The 19217-nt window shown below is 48.2% G+C and overlaps 3 protein-coding genes across 3 annotated transcripts; all 3 read left to right on the top strand.

Moving 5' to 3' along the window:
- The first annotated feature begins 546 nt into the window (after nucleotides 1–546).
- On the top strand, nucleotides 547–3764 carry LOC124488337 (annexin A1-like). The gene is made up of 12 exons (XM_047050987.1): nucleotides 547–649; nucleotides 818–888; nucleotides 1092–1197; nucleotides 1562–1656; nucleotides 1877–1990; nucleotides 2106–2196; nucleotides 2275–2411; nucleotides 2521–2614; nucleotides 2923–3018; nucleotides 3203–3261; nucleotides 3363–3485; nucleotides 3573–3764. Exons 2-12 carry the CDS (start codon nucleotides 823–825, stop codon nucleotides 3627–3629), a joined length of 1038 nt encoding a protein of 345 aa, XP_046906943.1. The 5' UTR covers nucleotides 547–649; nucleotides 818–822; the 3' UTR covers nucleotides 3630–3764.
- A 209-nt stretch (nucleotides 3765–3973) lies between these two features.
- On the top strand, nucleotides 3974–9928 carry slc30a5 (solute carrier family 30 member 5). The gene is made up of 16 exons (XM_047050973.1): nucleotides 3974–4337; nucleotides 4576–4698; nucleotides 4818–4884; nucleotides 4991–5076; nucleotides 5178–5265; nucleotides 5464–5551; nucleotides 5696–5772; nucleotides 5887–6057; nucleotides 6220–6508; nucleotides 6776–6984; nucleotides 7461–7618; nucleotides 7844–7973; nucleotides 8255–8555; nucleotides 8774–9000; nucleotides 9307–9435; nucleotides 9638–9928. Exons 1-16 carry the CDS (start codon nucleotides 4267–4269, stop codon nucleotides 9806–9808), a joined length of 2385 nt encoding a protein of 794 aa, XP_046906929.1. The 5' UTR covers nucleotides 3974–4266; the 3' UTR covers nucleotides 9809–9928.
- Nucleotides 9929–10589: 661 nt separating this feature from the next.
- On the top strand, nucleotides 10590–13635 carry ccnb1 (cyclin B1). The gene is made up of 9 exons (XM_047050988.1): nucleotides 10590–10703; nucleotides 10917–11051; nucleotides 11134–11238; nucleotides 11389–11583; nucleotides 11859–12017; nucleotides 12231–12467; nucleotides 12560–12700; nucleotides 12866–12976; nucleotides 13310–13635. The coding sequence occupies exons 1-9, from the start codon at nucleotides 10683–10685 to the stop codon at nucleotides 13412–13414; spliced, it is 1209 nt and encodes a 402-aa protein (XP_046906944.1). The 5' UTR covers nucleotides 10590–10682; the 3' UTR covers nucleotides 13415–13635.
- Nucleotides 13636–19217: the final 5582 nt, after the last annotated feature.

The following is a 19217-nucleotide window of genomic DNA, read 5'->3' on the forward strand; positions in this document are numbered from 1 at the left end:
TCTCTTTCATCAGTTAGTTCACCATTGTTGTGTTAGCTTTGACACACTGACACATTACAAACAGTTTACGTAACAAACTATGTTATAATGTGTGGTGTTTGAACCATGTGTTTTCATGCTACAGTAATGAGCAGTGTAACACTGTGGAGATATTTAGCAACAGGAAGAATCTAGGTGGACATGGGCTGTCAAGGTGTGTCAGATACCTGAGTGGGTGTGAAAAGAAACCAGCAGGACCTGTACTCCAGCACTGCACTTCACACTAACACATCTTTCAGAAGTCACTGCTTGAAATGCTCAAAATGTTGCTTCAATCTAATTGAAAATCACGTTTAATCGATGAAGACAGTTGTTCAAACACACAACGTGCCCAAGATGGAATCCATGATGTGTTTGATAGAATGTAGGCGAGGCTATGGCCATCTCAGGCTGAAACTATATGGATCCACTCGGCCAATGATCCCCACCCTCACAAACTATGTGAATCCTCCAGACCAATCATCTCCTCCCTCACAAACTATATGACTCCTCCAGACCAATCATCTCCTCACGCTGAAAACAGGAAGTGGGCCGTGGCTCTGCAAGGTGTTCTTCTTTAAAGTCAGAAACACCTTAGATCTACACACACAGGATCTGCTCAGAAAACCAGGTATGTTTTCTCCTTGAAATCACAGGAAAGAAGTTTTGTTTTGTTTCTTTTAATACATTTGTGAAGACAGAGGCCACACGGGGAGCTGGAAGTTTGTGCACGTTTGCAGTTGCGATAGTTAGGATTTCAATTTTATCCTCAATTTCCTTGTGTCTAATTACCTATCAGGAAAGATGTCATTCTTCACGAAATTCTTCAAAAACATTGTCCATAAAAGGAAGCAGGATAACTCGGCTGGGGTGAGTGCAAGTTCTTCTGTCTCAACAACACATCTGTAGTGAAAAGTAAATCACTCCAGATTAGACCAGATTAACATGTCTTTTTGACAGTAAAAGCAACTGTTCATGTCACTTATCAGTTTCCATGTCAAGGAAGCTTTGTTTCACAGTCTGGTTTAGCATCTTGATGCGACAGTATACCTGAACACCTTCTTCTTCTGCAGGCCAAGGGCCAATCCAAGTCCTATTTGAACGGTACCGTGACTCCCTGTCCTTCCTTCAGTGCCAGCAGTGATGCTGCTGCTCTGGAGAAAGCCATCAAAGCCAAAGGTAGGAGGGAACCAGGGAAGCACATGTTGGATTGGTTCAACTCATCGACATAAACATCAAGCACTCGCTGCGTTTTTGTAGCATTTCAGAGGCGTAGCTCACAAGGCCTGTAGGTGTGTCCCAATACCCATAGTACCAGTCAAACTAAATAGTACATAGTATGTCAAATACAATATGGATTAAATACCAGGATGTTCTATTGCAGACGGTCAATGTTTTGCACTATCTAAGCCGGCACGCTTCTCTGGCTATTCTGACCCACAGTCCTAAAAAGATGTGTTGCATCGACTGGTTTGGGATGCAGGGCTGCAGTGTCAGTCGCATGCGTGTTTCCGTGAGTCATGCCTGACGTTGTGCCCTGCAGGAGTGGACGAGGACACGATTATAACACTGATGGTTCAGAGGAGCAACGACCAGAGGCAGAAGATTAAGGAGGTCTACAAGCAGTCAACAGGAAAGGTAAGACATGGAGACTGAAGGGGATGTTTAATCCAGGAGACTGGATCGAGGTTCTTTACAAATACAATTAAAGTTTGCACCGACTGAAGCCAAGCACCCCAAGTTATCTTCCAGATAACTACCCCACAGCTAACTGCCCACAGCTAACTACCCCCAGCTAACTACCCCCAGCTAACTACCCCCAGCTAACTGCCCCCAGCTAACCCTCCTTCTATCTCAGGATCTGACTGATGCCTTGAAGTGGGCCCTGACGGGCGATCTGGAGGACGTGGTTCTGGCTCTGCTGATGACCCCTGCACAGTTTGATGCCCACAACATCAGGAAGGCCACAAAGGTAAACAAGAATGATCATGTTGCCACGTTTTAAGTACTAACGAATTACCAAGATGCTGTTTGTTGATGTTACATCTCTCAGGATGTTGATTTCCTCTGCTGGGTGTGTCGTGCAGGGCCTGGGGACCGACGAGGACGTCCTGGTGGAGATTCTGGCGACGCGGACCAACGGCGAGATCAACGAGATCAAGAGGACCTTCAAGGAAGGTTTGTAGATTCCTGCGGTTCCCCATCTCTCTCGTGCGAAAGAGTTTTGACTGTCGTGTAAACTTCCTTCCACCGCAGTGTACAAGCAGGATCTGGAGGAGGTGATTAAGAGTGAGACGGGTGGAGACTTTGCCCAGGCTCTGCTGGCCCTGCTGAAGGCCACCAGAGACGAGAGTGTCTACGTGGACGATGACCGGGCCAGGAGGGACGCCACGGTAACGAAGCCTCTCTGTCTTCAGTCGCTGGTGGAGCACGGCTACGGACGTGTGTTTGTGGGGGTGTGTGGGGTGTTTTCAAACCGGAGGGTGTGCATTTGTGTTCCAGGCTCTGTTCGAAGCGGGGGAGAACGTCAAAGGAACGAACGTGTCGGTCTTCATCGACATCCTGACCAGCAGGAGTGGCCCTCAGCTGTCCAGAGGTGAGAGGGCTCGCAGGGGGACGAGGACCACACATCAAATCTGAACGAATTAGATCGTCCCAGCGGCCTTCACAGATGCCCACAGAACTGTACCTAAACCACGTGGGAGAAACTGATTTACAAATCTAAAAGCAAAACTATCTTAACTGAATAACTCGAGTCCCACACACCGGCAACACCCAGAATAACAGGTCTTGTCACACGCCCTGCAGAAATGGTGCAGTGCACACAACGATGTGTCATTCCTGTGGCCATGACAACATACCTGTAATCATGACAACATACCTGTAACCCTTCTTGCGTTGTAGCATTCCAGAAGTACTCAGATATCAGTGACACGGAGCTGCCCAAAGCCCTGGTGATGGAGCTGAAGGGAGACATCGAGGACTGCCTCATAGACATCGGTGAGAACCTCCCCCAGTATCATGTTTGTAAAGTTCTTCCCTTGGCAGTTTCCTAGAGGCTCATCTAAAGCTTTTTAATAAATACATTCTAATCTTATATGAGCTTGTCACTGCTGGTGTTGTGACATTCTGTGGTACCGTGACCAGCAGACGGGATATTAAAGCTGTCTCTCTGATTCTGTAGTGAAGTGTGCCTGGAGCACGCCAGCTTTCTTTGCCGAAAAACTCCACCTGTCTATGAAGGTAAAGCTTTCAGGGTGTGTGTGCTTGTGGGCATGTGTGTACCTACGCACACGCGTGTGTGTGTGTGTGATGCAGTACTAGGCTGATGTTCTGTACCCCAGGGCGCGGGGACATGTGAGGCTTCCCTGAACAGGGTGCTGGTGAGCCGGTCGGAGGTGGACCTGAGGAAGGTGGCGGAGGAGTACCGCAGCATGTACGGACGCAGCCTGCAGGAGGCCGTGGCGGTGAGACACACAGCTGTGGTCGAGGAAGTGTGTGTGTGTTAGATGTGTAAAATGTTATGGTCATGATTCATGTTTTGTGTTTCTTAGGCGGATACTAAAGGGTATTATGAGAAAATCCTGGTCGCCCTGTGTGGACCTCAGTGAAGACCCGAAACTCCACACAAATAAATTAATATTTTAATAAACATGAGGCGAATGCGTAAGCTCTGCAGCCTGTGATTACGTACTCTTGTTTTATGCTTCTGAAGCTCTAATAAAGATGACAATGTTTAACGGCAATTGCACGTTTTCGCATCATTCAACTTTCCTGGAAAAATTTATAAAGGATTCTAACTACAACCAAATTATTTTGACACTATTTGATAGAATAAAACTTTGTTGATTGTACACGAATAAATGTACGCCGACGTTAAAGTTTTGAGTGCTGGTGGTGTTTGCGCAGTCCTGCGTGCAGCGCAAGTGTAAGGTTTACAAAGATCTTTGGCGTGACGTGGAATTCACCGTATCCGGAAGCGTGGCCCTAGTACAGCTGTGATGCGATGCTGTGCTTTTGATTCGTTGTTTTCTCTTTAACTCTGCATAGGTATGATAATGTACAAATACTGAATTGTGAACATCAAGGTATCCGTGTATTAGTATGGGCCAGATGTTCGGTTTAATCACTAGCTCTGCGACCGCCTAGCTAGCGTCAGCCAAACCCGACGGAAAGGGCTAGCTAGTTGTTAGCCTCGACATCAGAATTATATGGAGCATCTCCTGATCGGTTTTAAACCTCAGAAGAATGGACGAAAAATACAGTAGCAACGTTCTCTCCAGTGGGAAGCTTGGAATGGTGGAAGTGCCCAACGCCAGGTAAAGACGACGGTTCCTGGGCTGGTTGTTGGATATTAAGATGTTTAGCTCAGCTGTCATTCAGTGGTGTGGACATCAAGTTAAGCTCGCTAACGAGATTTCCAATTCAGAGTAGTTGCTCTGAATATAGTTTCAAATAAAGAACATAACCATGCCTTATGCAAGGGATTTCGACGGGAATTTTGTTCTTTCAACTAGGTGAAGTTTAGCAGTCTAACTTGATTTGATACTTTTTCAGATTAACCAGGTACATAGTGTTGCTTCTCATCGCCAAGGTGCTGAAGGCACTTGGGATATTCGAATCATACGATCTACTCAAAGTTGTCCATATCGTCCAGTTCGTGTTCATACTGAAATTAGGGTGAGCATCGTAGCATCGTCCCCAACCAATCAAACCAAACTTTTTGTTATCTCTGGAACCTGACTAAAGATTGTGGTATGCAAACCTTAATAACGTTTTTACCTTCCATATTTTTTCAGGTGTGCAGTAATCTTACTTTTCTTCCAAAAGCCATTCACTTCTGGGAAAGTGATATCTAAAAGACAGGTTTGTGGCTTTGTTTTTTGGGTCATATATTCATAGAGCCTTCCATGATAAACGCTCACATCTGCAGTCGCACATATTAACACGACTACTCTGCTCCTCATTTCAGTGGATCAAGCTGCTGAAACATGCGGTCGTTAATTGCATCATATCTCTGCTGGGGTTCTTTGGCCTGACTCTTTGTGGACCACTAAGGTAGAGTTGTAAACAAATAACTTGTTGAACTCTCGGTGCAGCGTGCGTGTTTTGACGTGAGGAGATGAGTGTTGCATCTGAGAGGTGTGTTGTCTCTGCAGGGCTCTGCTGCTGTTCGAGCACAGCGACGTGGTCATCCTAGCGCTGCTCAGTGTTCTATTCACCAGCTCAGGAGGCGGACCTTCCAAGGTAAACAAACGTCAAACTCTTTCAAACCACAAATAACGTCATCATAATGACATATTCATTTAGATTTCCCCTCAAAGTGACGTACAGCAAAACCTGCAACCTCTTCCATCTGCAGTCAAGGGCCCTAACCACTGAGCTATACCCTGCGGTCTTTCCTGTATGCTGCTTTAAAAACGTGTCCACCCTGTTCCATTCCAGACCAGAGGTGCAGCTCTCTTCATCATAGCAGTGATTTGCCTACTCCTCTTTGACAACGATGACCTCATGGCCAAGATGGCCGAGCACCGTATCCTTCCGCCGTTGTGAATGACGTCACAATCATGACGACACAGTGAACGCCATGCAGGCTCAAAATCTTAGCCTTTTTATCCTGAAATATCTCTCTCACACTCTCCCTGCAAGTGTTTGCCCTAACCCTCCCCCTCTCCAGCTGAAGGGCACCATGACAGCGCTCTGACCCACGCTCTTTACACCGCCATCGCGTTTCTGGGGGTGGCAGACCACAAGGTGAGCCAGTCGCACCCTAACTCCTGCAGGAGACGCTTCAGGTGTGAACACTTCTCCTCCCTCCTGACCACCCCGAGGTACCAATGTGTTTTGTCCCTCTCCTGTCTCCGTCAGGGGGGCGTGGTGTTGCTGGTGGCGTCCCTCTGCCTGAAGGTGGGCTTCAACACAGCTTCCAGGAAGCTGTCGGTGGAGCTGGGAGGAGCCAAGCGTCTGTACGCCCTGTCCAACCTGGTCTCTGCAGCCGTGCTGCTCCCCTGGGTCATAGTGCTGTCGGTTTCCACAGAGGTAAAACACAGGGAATGCCATGTATCAGTATATAGTACAGTTTTCCGAGGGGGTAATTGAACCTGGGTAATTGAACCTGGGACCTTTTGATCTGCAGTCAAATGCTCTAACCACTAAGCCAAATACAAACAAACAAACAAAGAACTGTTTTCCCGTCTTCAGAGTAAAGTGGAGTCGTGGTCGTCGCTTCTGCTTCCGTTCAGCCTGATCGTGTTTTCCGTCATGATCCTGGAGTTCTACGTGGAGTCTGCCTGCGTATCCAAGATGGAGGCGCCCCGCTGCGCCCGCTACGGCGCCCTCTTCCTCCTGGTCAGCAGCGTGCTGCTGGCCAACTTCTGGCCCCACCCCCTCTCCTACCAGCTCAGCTCCATGAACAAGCCCCCCCTGCAGGACAGCACTGAGCACGTGCAGTCTGGAGGCGTGCTGGTCAGCGCGGTGTTCTTTATAATGGGTGAGCGGAGAGAGAGGGGTGGAGGGGTGGATAGGAGAGAGACGGTGGAGGGGTGGATAGGAGAGAGATTGATGGATGGGGTAGCTTGACATGGATTCTGGGATTGTGGAAGCCCATCTCAGAGTCATGGTCTTAACTTTCCATTAAACATTCCTCAATTGTATTCTTGCATTTTTTCTGAGCCAATATGCTTACTAATGCTCTCTGTCTCTCTTTCTCCTTGTCTCTCTCCCTCCCTCCCTCTTTCTCCTCTCCCCCTCCCTCCAGCGGCCAGCATCTTGTCCTCCCCATCTAAGAGGGGCCAGAAGGGGACCCTGGTGGGCTACTCTCCTGAGGGAACCCCTCTGTACAACTTCATGGGCGACGCGCTGCAGCACACCTCCCAGTCTCTGCCGCGCTTCATCAAAGACTCGCTGAAGCAGATCCTGGAGGAGTATGACTCCAGGCAGATCTTCTACTTCCTCTGTCTGAACCTGGTGAGCGCCACACCAGCAGGAGGCTGGTTTGACATGATTGGTTTGAGATCTGATCTCTTGCTTGTCCGTTGCGTTGGATGAAGGATGGTTATGCTGTTGTCTCGGGGTGGTTTGGATTAAAATGGGGTCAGATGGCTGAGCGGTTAGGGAGTCGGGCTAGTAATCAGAAGGTTGTTGGTTTGATTCCCGGCCATGCCAAATGACGTTGTGTCCTTGGGCAAGGCACTTCACCCTACTTGCCTCGGGGGAGATTGTCCCTGTACTGGTACTGTGTGCTCTGGATAAGGGCGTCTGCTAAATGACTAAATGTAAATGACTCAAATGTAAATGTAAAACTGCGAAAATAACCTTGTTTTTTTTGTGAGGGGCGGGTGTAAATTGCTTTGAACACATGTAACCTGTGTCAACAACAAACATTACTAGCATTATATGTAAGCCCCATTTCCTAATACGTTACCCTTTCCTCTGTGCTAAAGGCCTTCACGTTTGTGGAGCTGTTCTACGGCGTGTGGACCAACAGCCTGGGGCTGATCTCTGACGGCTTCCACATGCTGTTCGACTGCTCCGCCCTGGTGCTCGGCCTCTTCGCTGCTCTCATGACCCGCTGGAAGGCCACCAGGATCTTCTCTTACGGGTAGGAGGGGCAGGCGAAGCTTAGTGGTTAGTGTTTGAGTGGAGATTGCAGGTTTAAAACCCCCCTCTGTGTGTTGTTTTGGATAACAAACATCTGCCAAAATTATTTATAATAATAGGTGTGGTTCCCAGGCCGGATGTTATGGGGGCTGTTTGATTATTTTTGTCTTAAAATCATCCATGAATTTGAGTAACAAAAAGAATCTTAATATATTTTCCCCCCCAGATATGGCCGAGTTGAAATTCTGTCTGGGTTCATCAACGGTTTGTTTCTCATGGTCATCGCTTTCTTCGTCTTCATGGAGTCGGTCACCAGACTGGTCGACCCTCCCAACATCAACACTGACATGCTGACGGTAAGAAATGACCTGGGTTGATCAAGTGAATGCTGACGTAGGTGACATCTACAGGGAAACATCCCTGACGTAGGTGAAATCTACAGGGAAACATCCCTGACATAGGTGACATCTACAGGGAAACATCCCTGATATCTTGATCGTTGTGGTTATCCCTGAACTTTCTTTGCCACTTGTGTTATTGTTTTCACTGTGCCTGGTAGATTCAGACTTTCTATATGCACTATTTGAATGAGTCTTTCTGTATCTCTGCCCCCCCCCCCCCCCCCCCCCCCCCCAAGCCCGTCTCTGTGGGGGGTCTCCTGGTGAACCTGGTGGGGATCTGTGCCTTCAGCCACGCCCACTCCCACGGGAGCTCCAAGGGGGGCTGCTCGTCCCAAGACCACGGCCACGCCCACCACGGCCACGCCCACAGCGAACACGGTCAGGGAGGCCATGGCCACTCTCACGGGGGCAGTCACGGCCACTCTCACGGGGGCAGTCACGGCCACTCTCACGGGGGCAGTCACGGCCACTCTCACGGGGGCAGTCACGGCCACTCTCACGGTTCTGGCGGTGGAGGCATGAACGCCAACATGAGAGGTGAGGGGCTCCGTTAGGTTGTTTATGGGTTCGACTGTGGTTGATGTGTTAGTTAAGCAACAACATGTAGATGCATGAATGCTACCAGGAGAGCAGTAAGTGGGTCAGGATTCATGCTGTAGGTTGAGACAGGAATATCATGCCAGATGAGTACTAAAACATGATTGGCTAGAGTGTATTTGCTGTGAGGGGCTCATGGTGGTCTCCCTACCTGCCAGGTGTGTTTCTGCACGTCCTGGCCGACACGCTGGGCAGCGTCGGCGTCATCATCTCCACCATCCTGATTCGCCAGTTTGGCTGGCTGATCGCCGACCCCATCTGCTCGCTCTTCATCTCCACCCTCATCTTCCTCAGTGTGATCCCGCTCATCACAGATGCCTGTGAGGTCCTGCTCCTGAGGACCCCCCCCGAGCACGAGAAGGACCTGAACCTGGCCTTAGAAAAGGTTTAATTCAGCAGATTCATCAGATCTCTTTAGCGTATGGTTTTATCGTTTGGTCCTGGAGGGTTTGTGTTGGTTTAGGGGACAGTTCTGTGGGCATATGTGAAACCCTCTGTAAAAAGGATTATAGAAATAAAACACGATTTTGATTTCATCTGAAGCTGCGTACAAGGGGGTAATTGAATATGGGACCTCTTGTTCTGCAGTGTAATGCTCTACCACTGAGCTACACCCCATCCCCCTGACCTAAAGCAAAGTTGAAGTTGTTTCAACGGCCATTTTACATGAGTCGATGCTGGTCTCTTCCAGATTGAGAAGATCGAAGGTGTGCTGTCGTACCGGGACGCTCATGTCTGGAGGCACTCGGCCAGCACCGTGGCAGGAACCATCCACCTGCAGCTGATGTCAGACGTGGTGGAGCAGAGGATCATACAGCAGGTAAAGTCTTATCCTCAGAGGAACCTCTCTATCCGCCGTCAAACGCTCTAACTACCAAGCTACAACCCTGTCACATCACCCCTGGATAAACGCAAGACGTTCCAGAAAGTACCGTCGGCTAAAAGAAGCGAACGTCAACTGTAACGTCCCGTTCTGCTCGTCTGTGTGATCCACAAACCCTGCTCTTTTTGTTTTTCCTCAGGTGACGTCCATTTTGAAAGATGCAGGGGTAAACAATCTGACCATCCAGGTGGAGAAGGAGGCGTTCTTCCAGCATATGTCCGGCCTCAGCTCAGGGTTCCAGGAGGTCCTGGCCATGACTCAGCAGATGGAGTCCATGAAATATCTGAACGACGGAACATGTATCATGTAATTTACTTTTGATTGCGACCAAATAAAACTTTTACTACTTTTCTCTTTTCTTTTGACGTGTATAGTATGTATGCGGTTCATTTGTATAATAATAAAAATATTGATATATGAATTTTATCAATCACGAGTTCTTTGTGGAATCCTTAGTCTAGGTTAAATTGTCTTTTTGTGTGGGTTATTTTGAAATGCTTAACCATTTAAGCAGGACATTGAAATTCAGTAACAGAAAACGTTGATAAGTTTGTAGTAAAACTTGATAAAACCCAATGCAAACAATTCAAGCTTTCTGCTTTGTTCACAATATATCAACTTAAATATAAGGCATTGGAATGACACAAGCACAGGCTTGTAGGTTAGTAGATGGAAAGAAAGCCTAGTAACAATCATTTAACAATGTGCAGTGAACTAGCAGAGTTGGTGTAGAAATCTAGGCCTATTGACGATTTATTTCACAAGGCCATTTGGATTGTTCGTGTCATACTAAATGACGTCTTACAGAACTTTACAAACAAGCGTGATGGTAGTGTTCATCTATGGTAGTGTTCGTCAGTCTGTAATTTTTAAGAACGCATGTAACTAAGGTTAAAAAAAAAACATGTTTATTTGATATTTACTTTTTAACCTCTATCCTGTTTTGGAGGAAATGACGAAACAAGATCTAGATCAAGTAAGTCACATGATCAACGGTCGTCCTGGGAAACGCATTCCAAGCAGCTGCAGCCAATCCAATCAATTGAGAGCGAGGTTGGAAATCAGCGAATGAGATTCGAGCCAGCGAGGATTTAAACCAAGACGATTCTCCTTTGGTTATTGTGCAGCAATTGCAGTGTGATATCAGTATCTGTTAACGCGACCACAGCAACACATCATTTGAAATGGCTCTCCGCATGACCAGAGTAAGTTTATTTTTCTATTACAGTTCTGTTTGTGCTTTCGATCCATTTTCGACGTCTAATGTTGAGTGGCCTCGTGCAAAACTTCCTGGACAATGATGGTTCGTGACTTATTTTAGACTTGTTCAGAATTCTGTTGTGTGCACGCGATGTGGCAACGGTGTGGAATCTGTATTTTAAGCTTTCACTCAAAGTATAAACTTGTCTTTTTTGTAGAACCGCATCGCTTCAGAGAACATAACTACTCTCGCGGGCAAGACTGTGCAGGGGAACAAGCCTACACTCAGGCCGCGAGCTGCCCTTGGTGAAATCGGCAACAATGTTGCAGCTCCCAATCAGTGTTTGAAAAAGGTAACGTTTACTCGGCTTTTTACATTATAAATGGCTGTTAACGCAAGTTTTTGGCCCATCAATCTAATAGCTTGTTGTACAGGATGCCAAGGCGGATCCCATTAAAGTGGCGGAGAGGAAGGCTAGCACAAGGGCCGAAAAGATCCAGGAAGCAAAGCCGCCTAAAAAAAATGAACCCGAAATTAAGGTGAGGCTTGAACCGAAGAATTATGACTGAAAAATGTCAATTTAATTAGTGAAACTTTTTTTAAAAACTTTGTGGCAACATGCATCAGTCTCGTCGTGGAAACCCCCGTTATTTTCCACCCCCCCCATACTGAACACTTGTCTCTGTCAGCCCGTGCCCGTGGCGCTGCCCGAGCCCATGTCCCCCACCCCCATGGAGACTTCTGGCTGCGTGCCCAACGACCTGTGCCAGGCGTTCTCCGATGTTCTCCTCACCATCAAGGACGTAGATGCGGACGACTACGACAACCCCATGCTCTGCAGTGAATACGTCAAGGACATCTACAAGTACCTCCTACAGCTCGAGGTTAGATCACTACCAGTTTTCCATTTCTGCCATAAGCATGCTTCCAGTTCTGAGGGTTTTGTGGTGGGGAGGGAGGAATTTGCCATGAGCACTAAATTGTTTGATACTTTTCCTTCAGTAGGGTGTCCACAGGAGCTCACCAGAAGTGCTTAATCATGTAGACATAGGCCTCATCTGTTTGAATCCAGTATTTTGCTGCATGGTTCCCCCTGCCTTCCCTGTCACTTCAAAAAACAAAATTCCCCCTGTCCATGTCTCTTGTTCGGTCCCTGTAGGCTGACCAGGCCGTCAGACCAAAGTACCTGGAGGGGCAGGAGCTCACTGGGAACATGAGGGCCATCCTCATCGACTGGCTCGTTCAGGTCCAGATCAAGTTTCGCCTCCTGCAGGAGACTATGTACATGACCGTGGGCATCATCGATCGCTTCCTACAGGTAACCTCCTTCACACTGCTCAGAAACTAAGTTTAGGACTTGTGGGATGCTAGTTTGTTATCTGTGGGGATGCCCTTTTAATATTCCCCTGTCCATGTGTTGGCAAGCTGTTTACAGGATGTTCTTTTCTGGACTGACAACCAAATATGTCAGAACTATCTGCTGTACTTGTCTACCAAATGAACAAGATGCTAACTTGTCTTGACCCGACAGGAAAACCCCGTCCCCAAGAAGCAGCTCCAGCTGGTGGGCGTCACGGCCATGTTTGTTGCCTCCAAGTACGAGGAGATGTACCCTCCTGAGATCGCAGACTTTGCCTTCGTCACGGACCGGGCGTACACCACCGCCCAGATTAGGGACATGGAGATGAGGATCCTGAGAGGGCTAAAGTTCAGCTTCGGCCGTCCCCTCCCCCTGCAGTTCCTGAGGAGAGCCTCCAAGATCGGAGAGGTTTGTCCCCCCCCTCCCCTCAGCCATCCAACATCTACTTCTTCAATTGCTGCCTCAGAACCTAAAATGGCTGCCATGTCCGTCCCCTCCAGGTGACGGCCGAGCACCACACCCTGGCCAAGTACTTTGTGGAGCTGACCATGGTGGACTACGAGATGGTGCACTTCCCTCCGTCGCAGGTGGCCAGTGCTGCGTTCGCCCTCACCCTGAAAGTCTTCAGCTGTGGGGAGTGGGTAAGAAGCTGAGCCTCCTGGGTCCTTCTACTTCAAGACTACCTGTCATCATCGCCTCTCCTCCCCCTTATCAAGGCTTCAACTGGGGTTTTGTGTAGGACAGGCCAGTACTAAAGGTCCTTTTGTGGTCAATTTCACTAACTCTTGGCTCCACTTTCCCTTCAGAATGAAACCCTTCAGCACTACATGAGCTACTCTGAAGACAGCCTGGTGCCAGTGATGCAGCTCATCGCCAAGAACGTCGTCCAGGTGAATGAGGGCCGGACCAAGCACATGGTGAGTGGAGGCTCTGTCTGGAGGCTCTGTCTGGATGTGCTCTTACTGGACGTGTTGGAAGGTTACCAGATGATGGCTAGCAGGTTTAGGCTTGAGTACTGAGTTTGGGGCTTTGCATACACCTGAAGGAACTGTACATGTGGTCTTATTATTTTGAACTGACTTTCTAGTGATTGGAAACATTTTATCAAGTGATGACAGAATTATTGCGCAGAGGCAAGCTCATCGCTATTTTTGCATTTGATGGGGTAATTTTTACTTGACATGTTCAGTCCTCTGAAATTGCCTCCCTTCAAGAAAGTGAATATTAAAAATGTGACCTTGTTTCCTCAGGCTGTAAAGAACAAGTATTCGAGTCAGAAGCAGATGAGAATCGCCACTATTTCTCAATTAAACTCCTCGCTGATCAAGGACCTGGCAAAGAAACAGACCCTATGAGACTGATTTTAAGCACCATGTGCTGTTTTGTACAGACTGTATCTAACTTATGTTCTTTATAATGTTTTTAGGGAGGTGTGGTTGGACAGTATTGGGAGATTTGGGTATGCTGCCTGCCTAATGGGGTAGAGGTCTTTCTGTAAAAGGCTTTGACCTCTTTTGTAACATGATCAATGTGTATACCAAAAGTCTTAATGCCAATAAACGTTTTAAACTTTTTACATACGGAGTCCTCTTTAACCCATGTGTTGTCTTGGGTCACATGACCGTCACTTTACCAGCAGAATCTCATATATCTATATATTAATGACTTTTCCTAGAGACCCCAACATTAGAAAAAGTTAAACATGTCTTTGTTCACATTTCCATGAAAGCTGCACACCTAGGGTACCAAGATTGTCTTGGGTCATTTTTTACCCGGCAGTTACAAAACCATTATACACACAAGAAGAATTACAGTATTTGTGCCACTGATTGAACTCACACAGCTAAAACTGTGTGCAGGTGCAGCATCTCCCCTCCCTACATGACAAGTTCAGACAACTATTTCAGACAAACTAAAGACAAATGTATTGAAAGCATTGTTTACTAATGGGGAATGCAGTCAGAGGCTACAAAGGTCCTGCAAATGACAATACCCCCAGTATTCTTTGCTGAAGCCATGACTGCATATTTCAGTGCCCAACAGGGTTAGGGTCTCAGATCTACAGGTTGTAGATCTGATATTTTCAGATGTCCAGAAGGAACAAGACTACAATGATTTAGAAGAGGTATCTGAAGAAGAACAAGGGGAAAAATACAACCCAGATCATGAAGCAATAATACACCTCTACTTTAAAGAAAACAGTTGACAGGTCTGCTGTAATAAAAATGAATGGTTGTCCGCTGATTAAATGCAGTTTTTCTGCAATGTAAAGAGGTAAAACCCACATATTCACAATTGTTGTGATGAATAACAGGTTATTTCGTCATGCAAAATAGATTAGGATTTTAAAATTCAATTAAACTACTTTATTTTAGGGGTTTGGTGAAGGTGGGTCCTTTTTGACCCTTAGGACAAGGGGAGTGTACAGAATGTTAAGACCACACGAGGGTTAAACAAAACACGTGTGACAACTTGCACTTCACCACCAGATGGCGCTAGAGCCTTGGACACTGAAGACTTGCCTATTGGGTAAGTGTTGTCCTTCACATTGTGCTTTACTGACCCAGTACTTGAGCTAATGCTGAAATCTGAAGCTATGACTTACCACAGGAGATCTACTTCCTGTCTGGGGACCTGCTGGTTCTGACGGCTGCTTGGCCTTTGGGTCCTTTGCCAGCCTGCTAGATGCGTCTACACTTCATCAGGTCACATCCTTTTTTCCTTGACTTTGCCTGGATGGTTGGTCAACCTTTTTGTGTAATGGTTCTGAGTAAAGGACATTTTGTAATGTAATTTCAATTGGTCTAAAATTTACTCAGGCTCAAGAATTTCAATGTGTCTGCAGAGACTGTAGCTTACATGGGTGTCAAGTTGATTTGCCTACTTTTGAATGACCTAACCAGCCAACGTGCTTGTAGCACCTGACCTTTAACCCCCATAGAAATCCCATTTAGACGAGGTCACCTTGTCTGTCTGCAGACCTCCCCTCTTCCTGTCTGCTCGGCCGGTACCCCCATCGTGTCCCTCCTGGGAGGGGAAGCACCAGTTAGACCGGCTGGCCTCCAGAGGGGCATGAGGACCCCAGAATAACCCTGGCAGATGCAGGGAGCAGGTCCTGGGCCCCGCTGGAGTACCCGGCCTTAATTACGATTGATCACGCAGCATGTATTTAAGGGTAATGGACACAGCAGAGAGGGGAGCGCTCATCTCTCCAGGCCGTGTTCAGCTGAGGGCCGGAGGGATCCCTCTGTAACCGGACACTCCTGGGGGGACTGAGCTCATCCTCTGCCCCCCCCCCCCCTCCCCATCTGCCGCCCCCCCCCCTCCCCCCCCCCCGGCCACCTGCTGCCTCTTGGAGATCAAAAACCACCACCCTCATGTACCTCTTGCATGCACACCACCACTCATGTACCCCTGTAGTGTGTGAGAGGGGGGTAGAGAGTCCGAGGTGGGGGAGAGCTACTTGTCTCCCCCCCCCACACACACACACACTCACACCTTCCGCTCCAGTCCGCAGGGACAGATGGTCATTAGTCTCCGTGAGCCTGCGTAGCCCTGCTCTTAAACCCAGGCTCGCGCTGAGCTCTCGTGCCTGAAGGCTGAGGTCATGAGTGGGCAGAGCGAGCCCTTTACGAGACTGAGTCCTCCTGTGGCGCTTGAGAACGGGCGTCTGGAGAACACCGGGAGTCAGGGACTGGGGCCTTTCTGGGTCCCTCTCTCCGTAGAAAGCGAACGTTGTGGTACGTTGTGGTACAGTGAGGCCTTTCAAGACGTTTATAAGGATGACCGTGTTCGCACCTTCATCTCTCGATGGAATAGTGATCTATGTGTCAAACTCGCGGTCACAAAGAACGCAAAAACTTCCCCCCCCGAAAGCTCTCTTAAGTACAAAACTCACCCAATGTACGGTCCGAGACAAGAGCCAGAAGTTTGAAAATGCCTCTTAGTCTAAACATTCAGTGAGACAGTTGGCCTTTAAGTGAGTCAGTGTTCGTTTCTCACCTCGCGTCCACCAAGTCTGGGAGTTTCGATTCAATAATGACAAAGCCAAACAAACAGTTAGCCACAGCGGTGATGTCGGGGCGGCTGCTAGGTTGGGTGGCTGGCGTTCAGACCAGAGACTCCGTGCCGAGGACTCAGAGAAAAATAAACACCGGAGCATTCATTTTCACAATTTATAGGTGTTCGAATAAAAAGTCGGTGTGCTTCCTGAACTTGGCTGACCTTTGCCTTTCAACGGTAGATGAAGAGAAGAGAGGATACTATTGTGGCCCGAACACTTGCGTGATTCAGACAGGCGTGAAGTCTCCTCAGGATCATTCTTGTTTACTTAGCGGAACGTTCCTCAGACCATCTATAACCTTCTCGCGTCGGAACAGAAGGTCGAGTCTTACTTCCTCCCTCCTGGTTAACAACCCTCAGATTCCTCAGCAAAGATACACTAATCAAGGACACGAAATTCTGGTTGCCTTGGAAATGGGAGCCTCATTGCTAATCGTAATTTCGCACTGACAATCGGCTTCAGCCAATTGCCAAAAAATTGGTCAGGAAAAAGTAGAGGGATTGTTCATCTCATAATAGTTTAAAAAATACCTCAGATTTCACTTGTAATGATACCTTTTTAACGTTGTTCCCACGAAGGAGCACCGCAGGCCAAACACAGTAGGCCTGTTTTCAACTGTTGTGGACATTGCAATCATAAGTGGAATAATACAATGTTGCAATTACTATGTAATCGGCGCTTTGGGAATTATAGCCACATATGTTTGTGTTTGATTTAATGATTTGTAACATAATGAGAACAAGATTGTGGGTAAGTGTTGTGTTGTTTGTCATGTTGTACGTTTTCGAAGCTTCCAAAATCGACCTCTGTTTTTCCATTCCTTACATTATTCTTGAAAATACATGTTTTTTATGGTTTATTACCAGAAAAACATACCTAAAACATACACTAATGAAAACAAATGTGCTCCACCACTCAGTGGATCAGATAGTTTAGAAAGTTCAGTTTCTTTCCCCCCCAACATACTTCCCTCTGTGTTGTTCCCTGTGTTGTTTACAAGACATGAGTCATCTAGTCCAAGCTGGGATCCTGGTCAACCACAGTGTAACACAGTAGAACACACAATAGAACCTATTAAAACATCGTAGAAAACACAGTAGAAATCATCGACAGGTTCTGAGTGAGTTGGATTCCGATCTCTCCAACGGCACCATGACCGTGCCGCACAGCCCAGCCCAGCCAGCCAGCGTGTGACCTGACGTGATTGATGTGTCATGGTGACGCAAAGCTCCAGCACCTCCAGCCCCTGACGTCTCCTCCATCACACGGCCGGCTGGGACGCCTGTAACCTGAGTCGGGTGAGTCATACCCCCAGAGTCCTGGGATTGATCATCAGGGTGGGGATGGAGAGGGGGGTGGTTAGTGGAGGAGGAGAAGGGGATGGTTAGGGGGGAGGGGGTGGAAGAGAGGGGGTTGGTGAAGGGGGATACAGTGGAGGAGGGAGGGAGGGAGGGAGGAGGACGCTGCTGACATGCTGTAAATCTACCTCAGGGGTCACTTGGCGTCTCCTTTATTGTGTGAGTGTGGCGGCAGATTAGCTGAGTGTGGAATGGATGTGTCCTGTTTGTCCCCTCTCTGTCTCTCTACCTCTCTCTCCCCTCCCTCTCTCCCCCCTCCCTCTCTCCCCCCCTCCCTCTCTCTCCCCTCCCTCTCTCTCCCCTCCCTCTCTCCCCCCTCCCTCTCTCCCCCCTCCCTCTCTCTCCCACCAGACCTCAGGTCACTCAGAACAGCTGTGCAGGGTTGAGTCAGGGTTGAGCCAGGACTTTGATCAGGTTTCAGTCGACCTGAGCGTATCGGCAGATGGCACCAGCATCCTGAGTAGATCTGCTGGCGACCTGACGCTCTCGCGTGGAATCAAACAAGCTGAAGTCTCTGTGACACAATGCCTGAACTGTGAGAGTGCTCTCGCTCTGTCGGTCATTAACATGGTGGTGCTGGCCAACTGACTGGAGACTGGAGGTGAGTCGGGTCAGAGGATACTTCATTTCTCTTAAGCTTTCACCTTGTGACATAATGGGCAGGTCTCCTTAAGGAGAAAAAAACCCTGCATGACCAAGATAATAGAGTTCTGGACGAATCCTCCTTTGTTGCACACTTAATCATGTTCTCTGAAGGGGTTGAAAGCCTGACACTTTGAATAATTCACAGCCTTCTTGACAGTGGATGTAGGGCTGCTGGTCTTGTTAGCCGTGCTGCAAGGGTTATTTGGACAGGTGTTCATACCTGGCAGGTGGGGATTCTACCACAGATGGTCTACTTCTGGAGGGCTCTGCGTGCATCCACACAAATGAGATGTCAGGTGCTTGTTTTGACAAAAACATCTCAGCAACATCTCAACAACTCAGCCACATCTGTTTTCTAGAGGACCCAAATTATCCAAATGTTTCACGATCATCATTTTTGGATGGCATTTATTTAATGCTTCGGCTCTTTGTCCTGGCTCATCCTCAACATCCTCCACCGCTGTGCGTGGAAGGGGTGTTATTGATTAAACAAGTCAATATTGCCGGCTTTTCTCTCTGATTATTCCACTAATGCACTCAGGGAGAATGTCCTGGCCATGCAGCCTTGTAGGCCAGGGTTATAAAGTGCACCAGAGCTCCTAAATTATTCACGAGGCCCCCTTTCACTGGCCCAGACTGCCATTAGAGACGAGGGGAGTCAGGGGGGAGTCAAGGAGGAGGAGGGGGGAGGATGGGGTGTCACCCAGCCCTGTGGAGCCAGGCGAGGGCGGGATGGAGTGTCTTTCTCTGGACCACTGCATCCTGCTGGCTGCATCCTGCTGGCTGCAGTCTGCTGGCTGCATCCTGCTGGCTGCAGTCTGCTGGCTGCATCCTGCTGGCTGCAGTCTGCATCCTGCTGGCTGCAGTCTGGGGACAAGCTGAACTGCTTCCTCAGGTCAGAACACCAGACCACCCCGGCTCGCGTCAGCATGTCTGAGAGGTCAGAGGTCAGATTGATTGAGCGTGGTGGTGGTGGTGGGGGGGGGGGGGTTCTGTTGGAAAGATCAGACGTCTTGTTACTCGTTGGACAGCATGACGAGGAAAATGTATTTGTGAAATCCTCTGGAGATAAGGTGATGATTGTATGGGATG

This window comes from Hypomesus transpacificus, unplaced genomic scaffold (assembly GCF_021917145.1).
Source record: "Hypomesus transpacificus isolate Combined female unplaced genomic scaffold, fHypTra1 scaffold_133, whole genome shotgun sequence".
NCBI classification, from domain to species: domain Eukaryota; kingdom Metazoa; phylum Chordata; class Actinopteri; order Osmeriformes; family Osmeridae; genus Hypomesus; species Hypomesus transpacificus.

Excerpts from the sequence above, each read along its gene's own strand:
- LOC124488337 (XM_047050987.1), top strand. The coding sequence starts at position 823 with ATGTCATTCTTCACGAAATTCTTCAAAAACATTGTCCATAAAAGGAAG. Across the intron at positions 3,019-3,202 it reads GGACTGCCTCATAGACATCG|TGAAGTGTGCCTGGAGCACG; the intron begins GTGAGAACCTCC and ends CTGATTCTGTAG. Across the intron at positions 3,262-3,362 it reads AACTCCACCTGTCTATGAAG|GGCGCGGGGACATGTGAGGC; the intron begins GTAAAGCTTTCA and ends TCTGTACCCCAG.
- slc30a5 (XM_047050973.1), top strand. The coding sequence starts at position 4,267 with ATGGACGAAAAATACAGTAGCAACGTTCTCTCCAGTGGGAAGCTTGGA. Across the intron at positions 5,773-5,886 it reads TGGGGGTGGCAGACCACAAG|GGGGGCGTGGTGTTGCTGGT; the intron begins GTGAGCCAGTCG and ends TGTCTCCGTCAG. Across the intron at positions 6,058-6,219 it reads TGCTGTCGGTTTCCACAGAG|AGTAAAGTGGAGTCGTGGTC; the intron begins GTAAAACACAGG and ends TCCCGTCTTCAG.
- ccnb1 (XM_047050988.1), top strand. The coding sequence starts at position 10,683 with ATGGCTCTCCGCATGACCAGA. Across the intron at positions 12,468-12,559 it reads GAGCCTCCAAGATCGGAGAG|GTGACGGCCGAGCACCACAC; the intron begins GTTTGTCCCCCC and ends CGTCCCCTCCAG. Across the intron at positions 12,701-12,865 it reads TCTTCAGCTGTGGGGAGTGG|AATGAAACCCTTCAGCACTA; the intron begins GTAAGAAGCTGA and ends CTTTCCCTTCAG.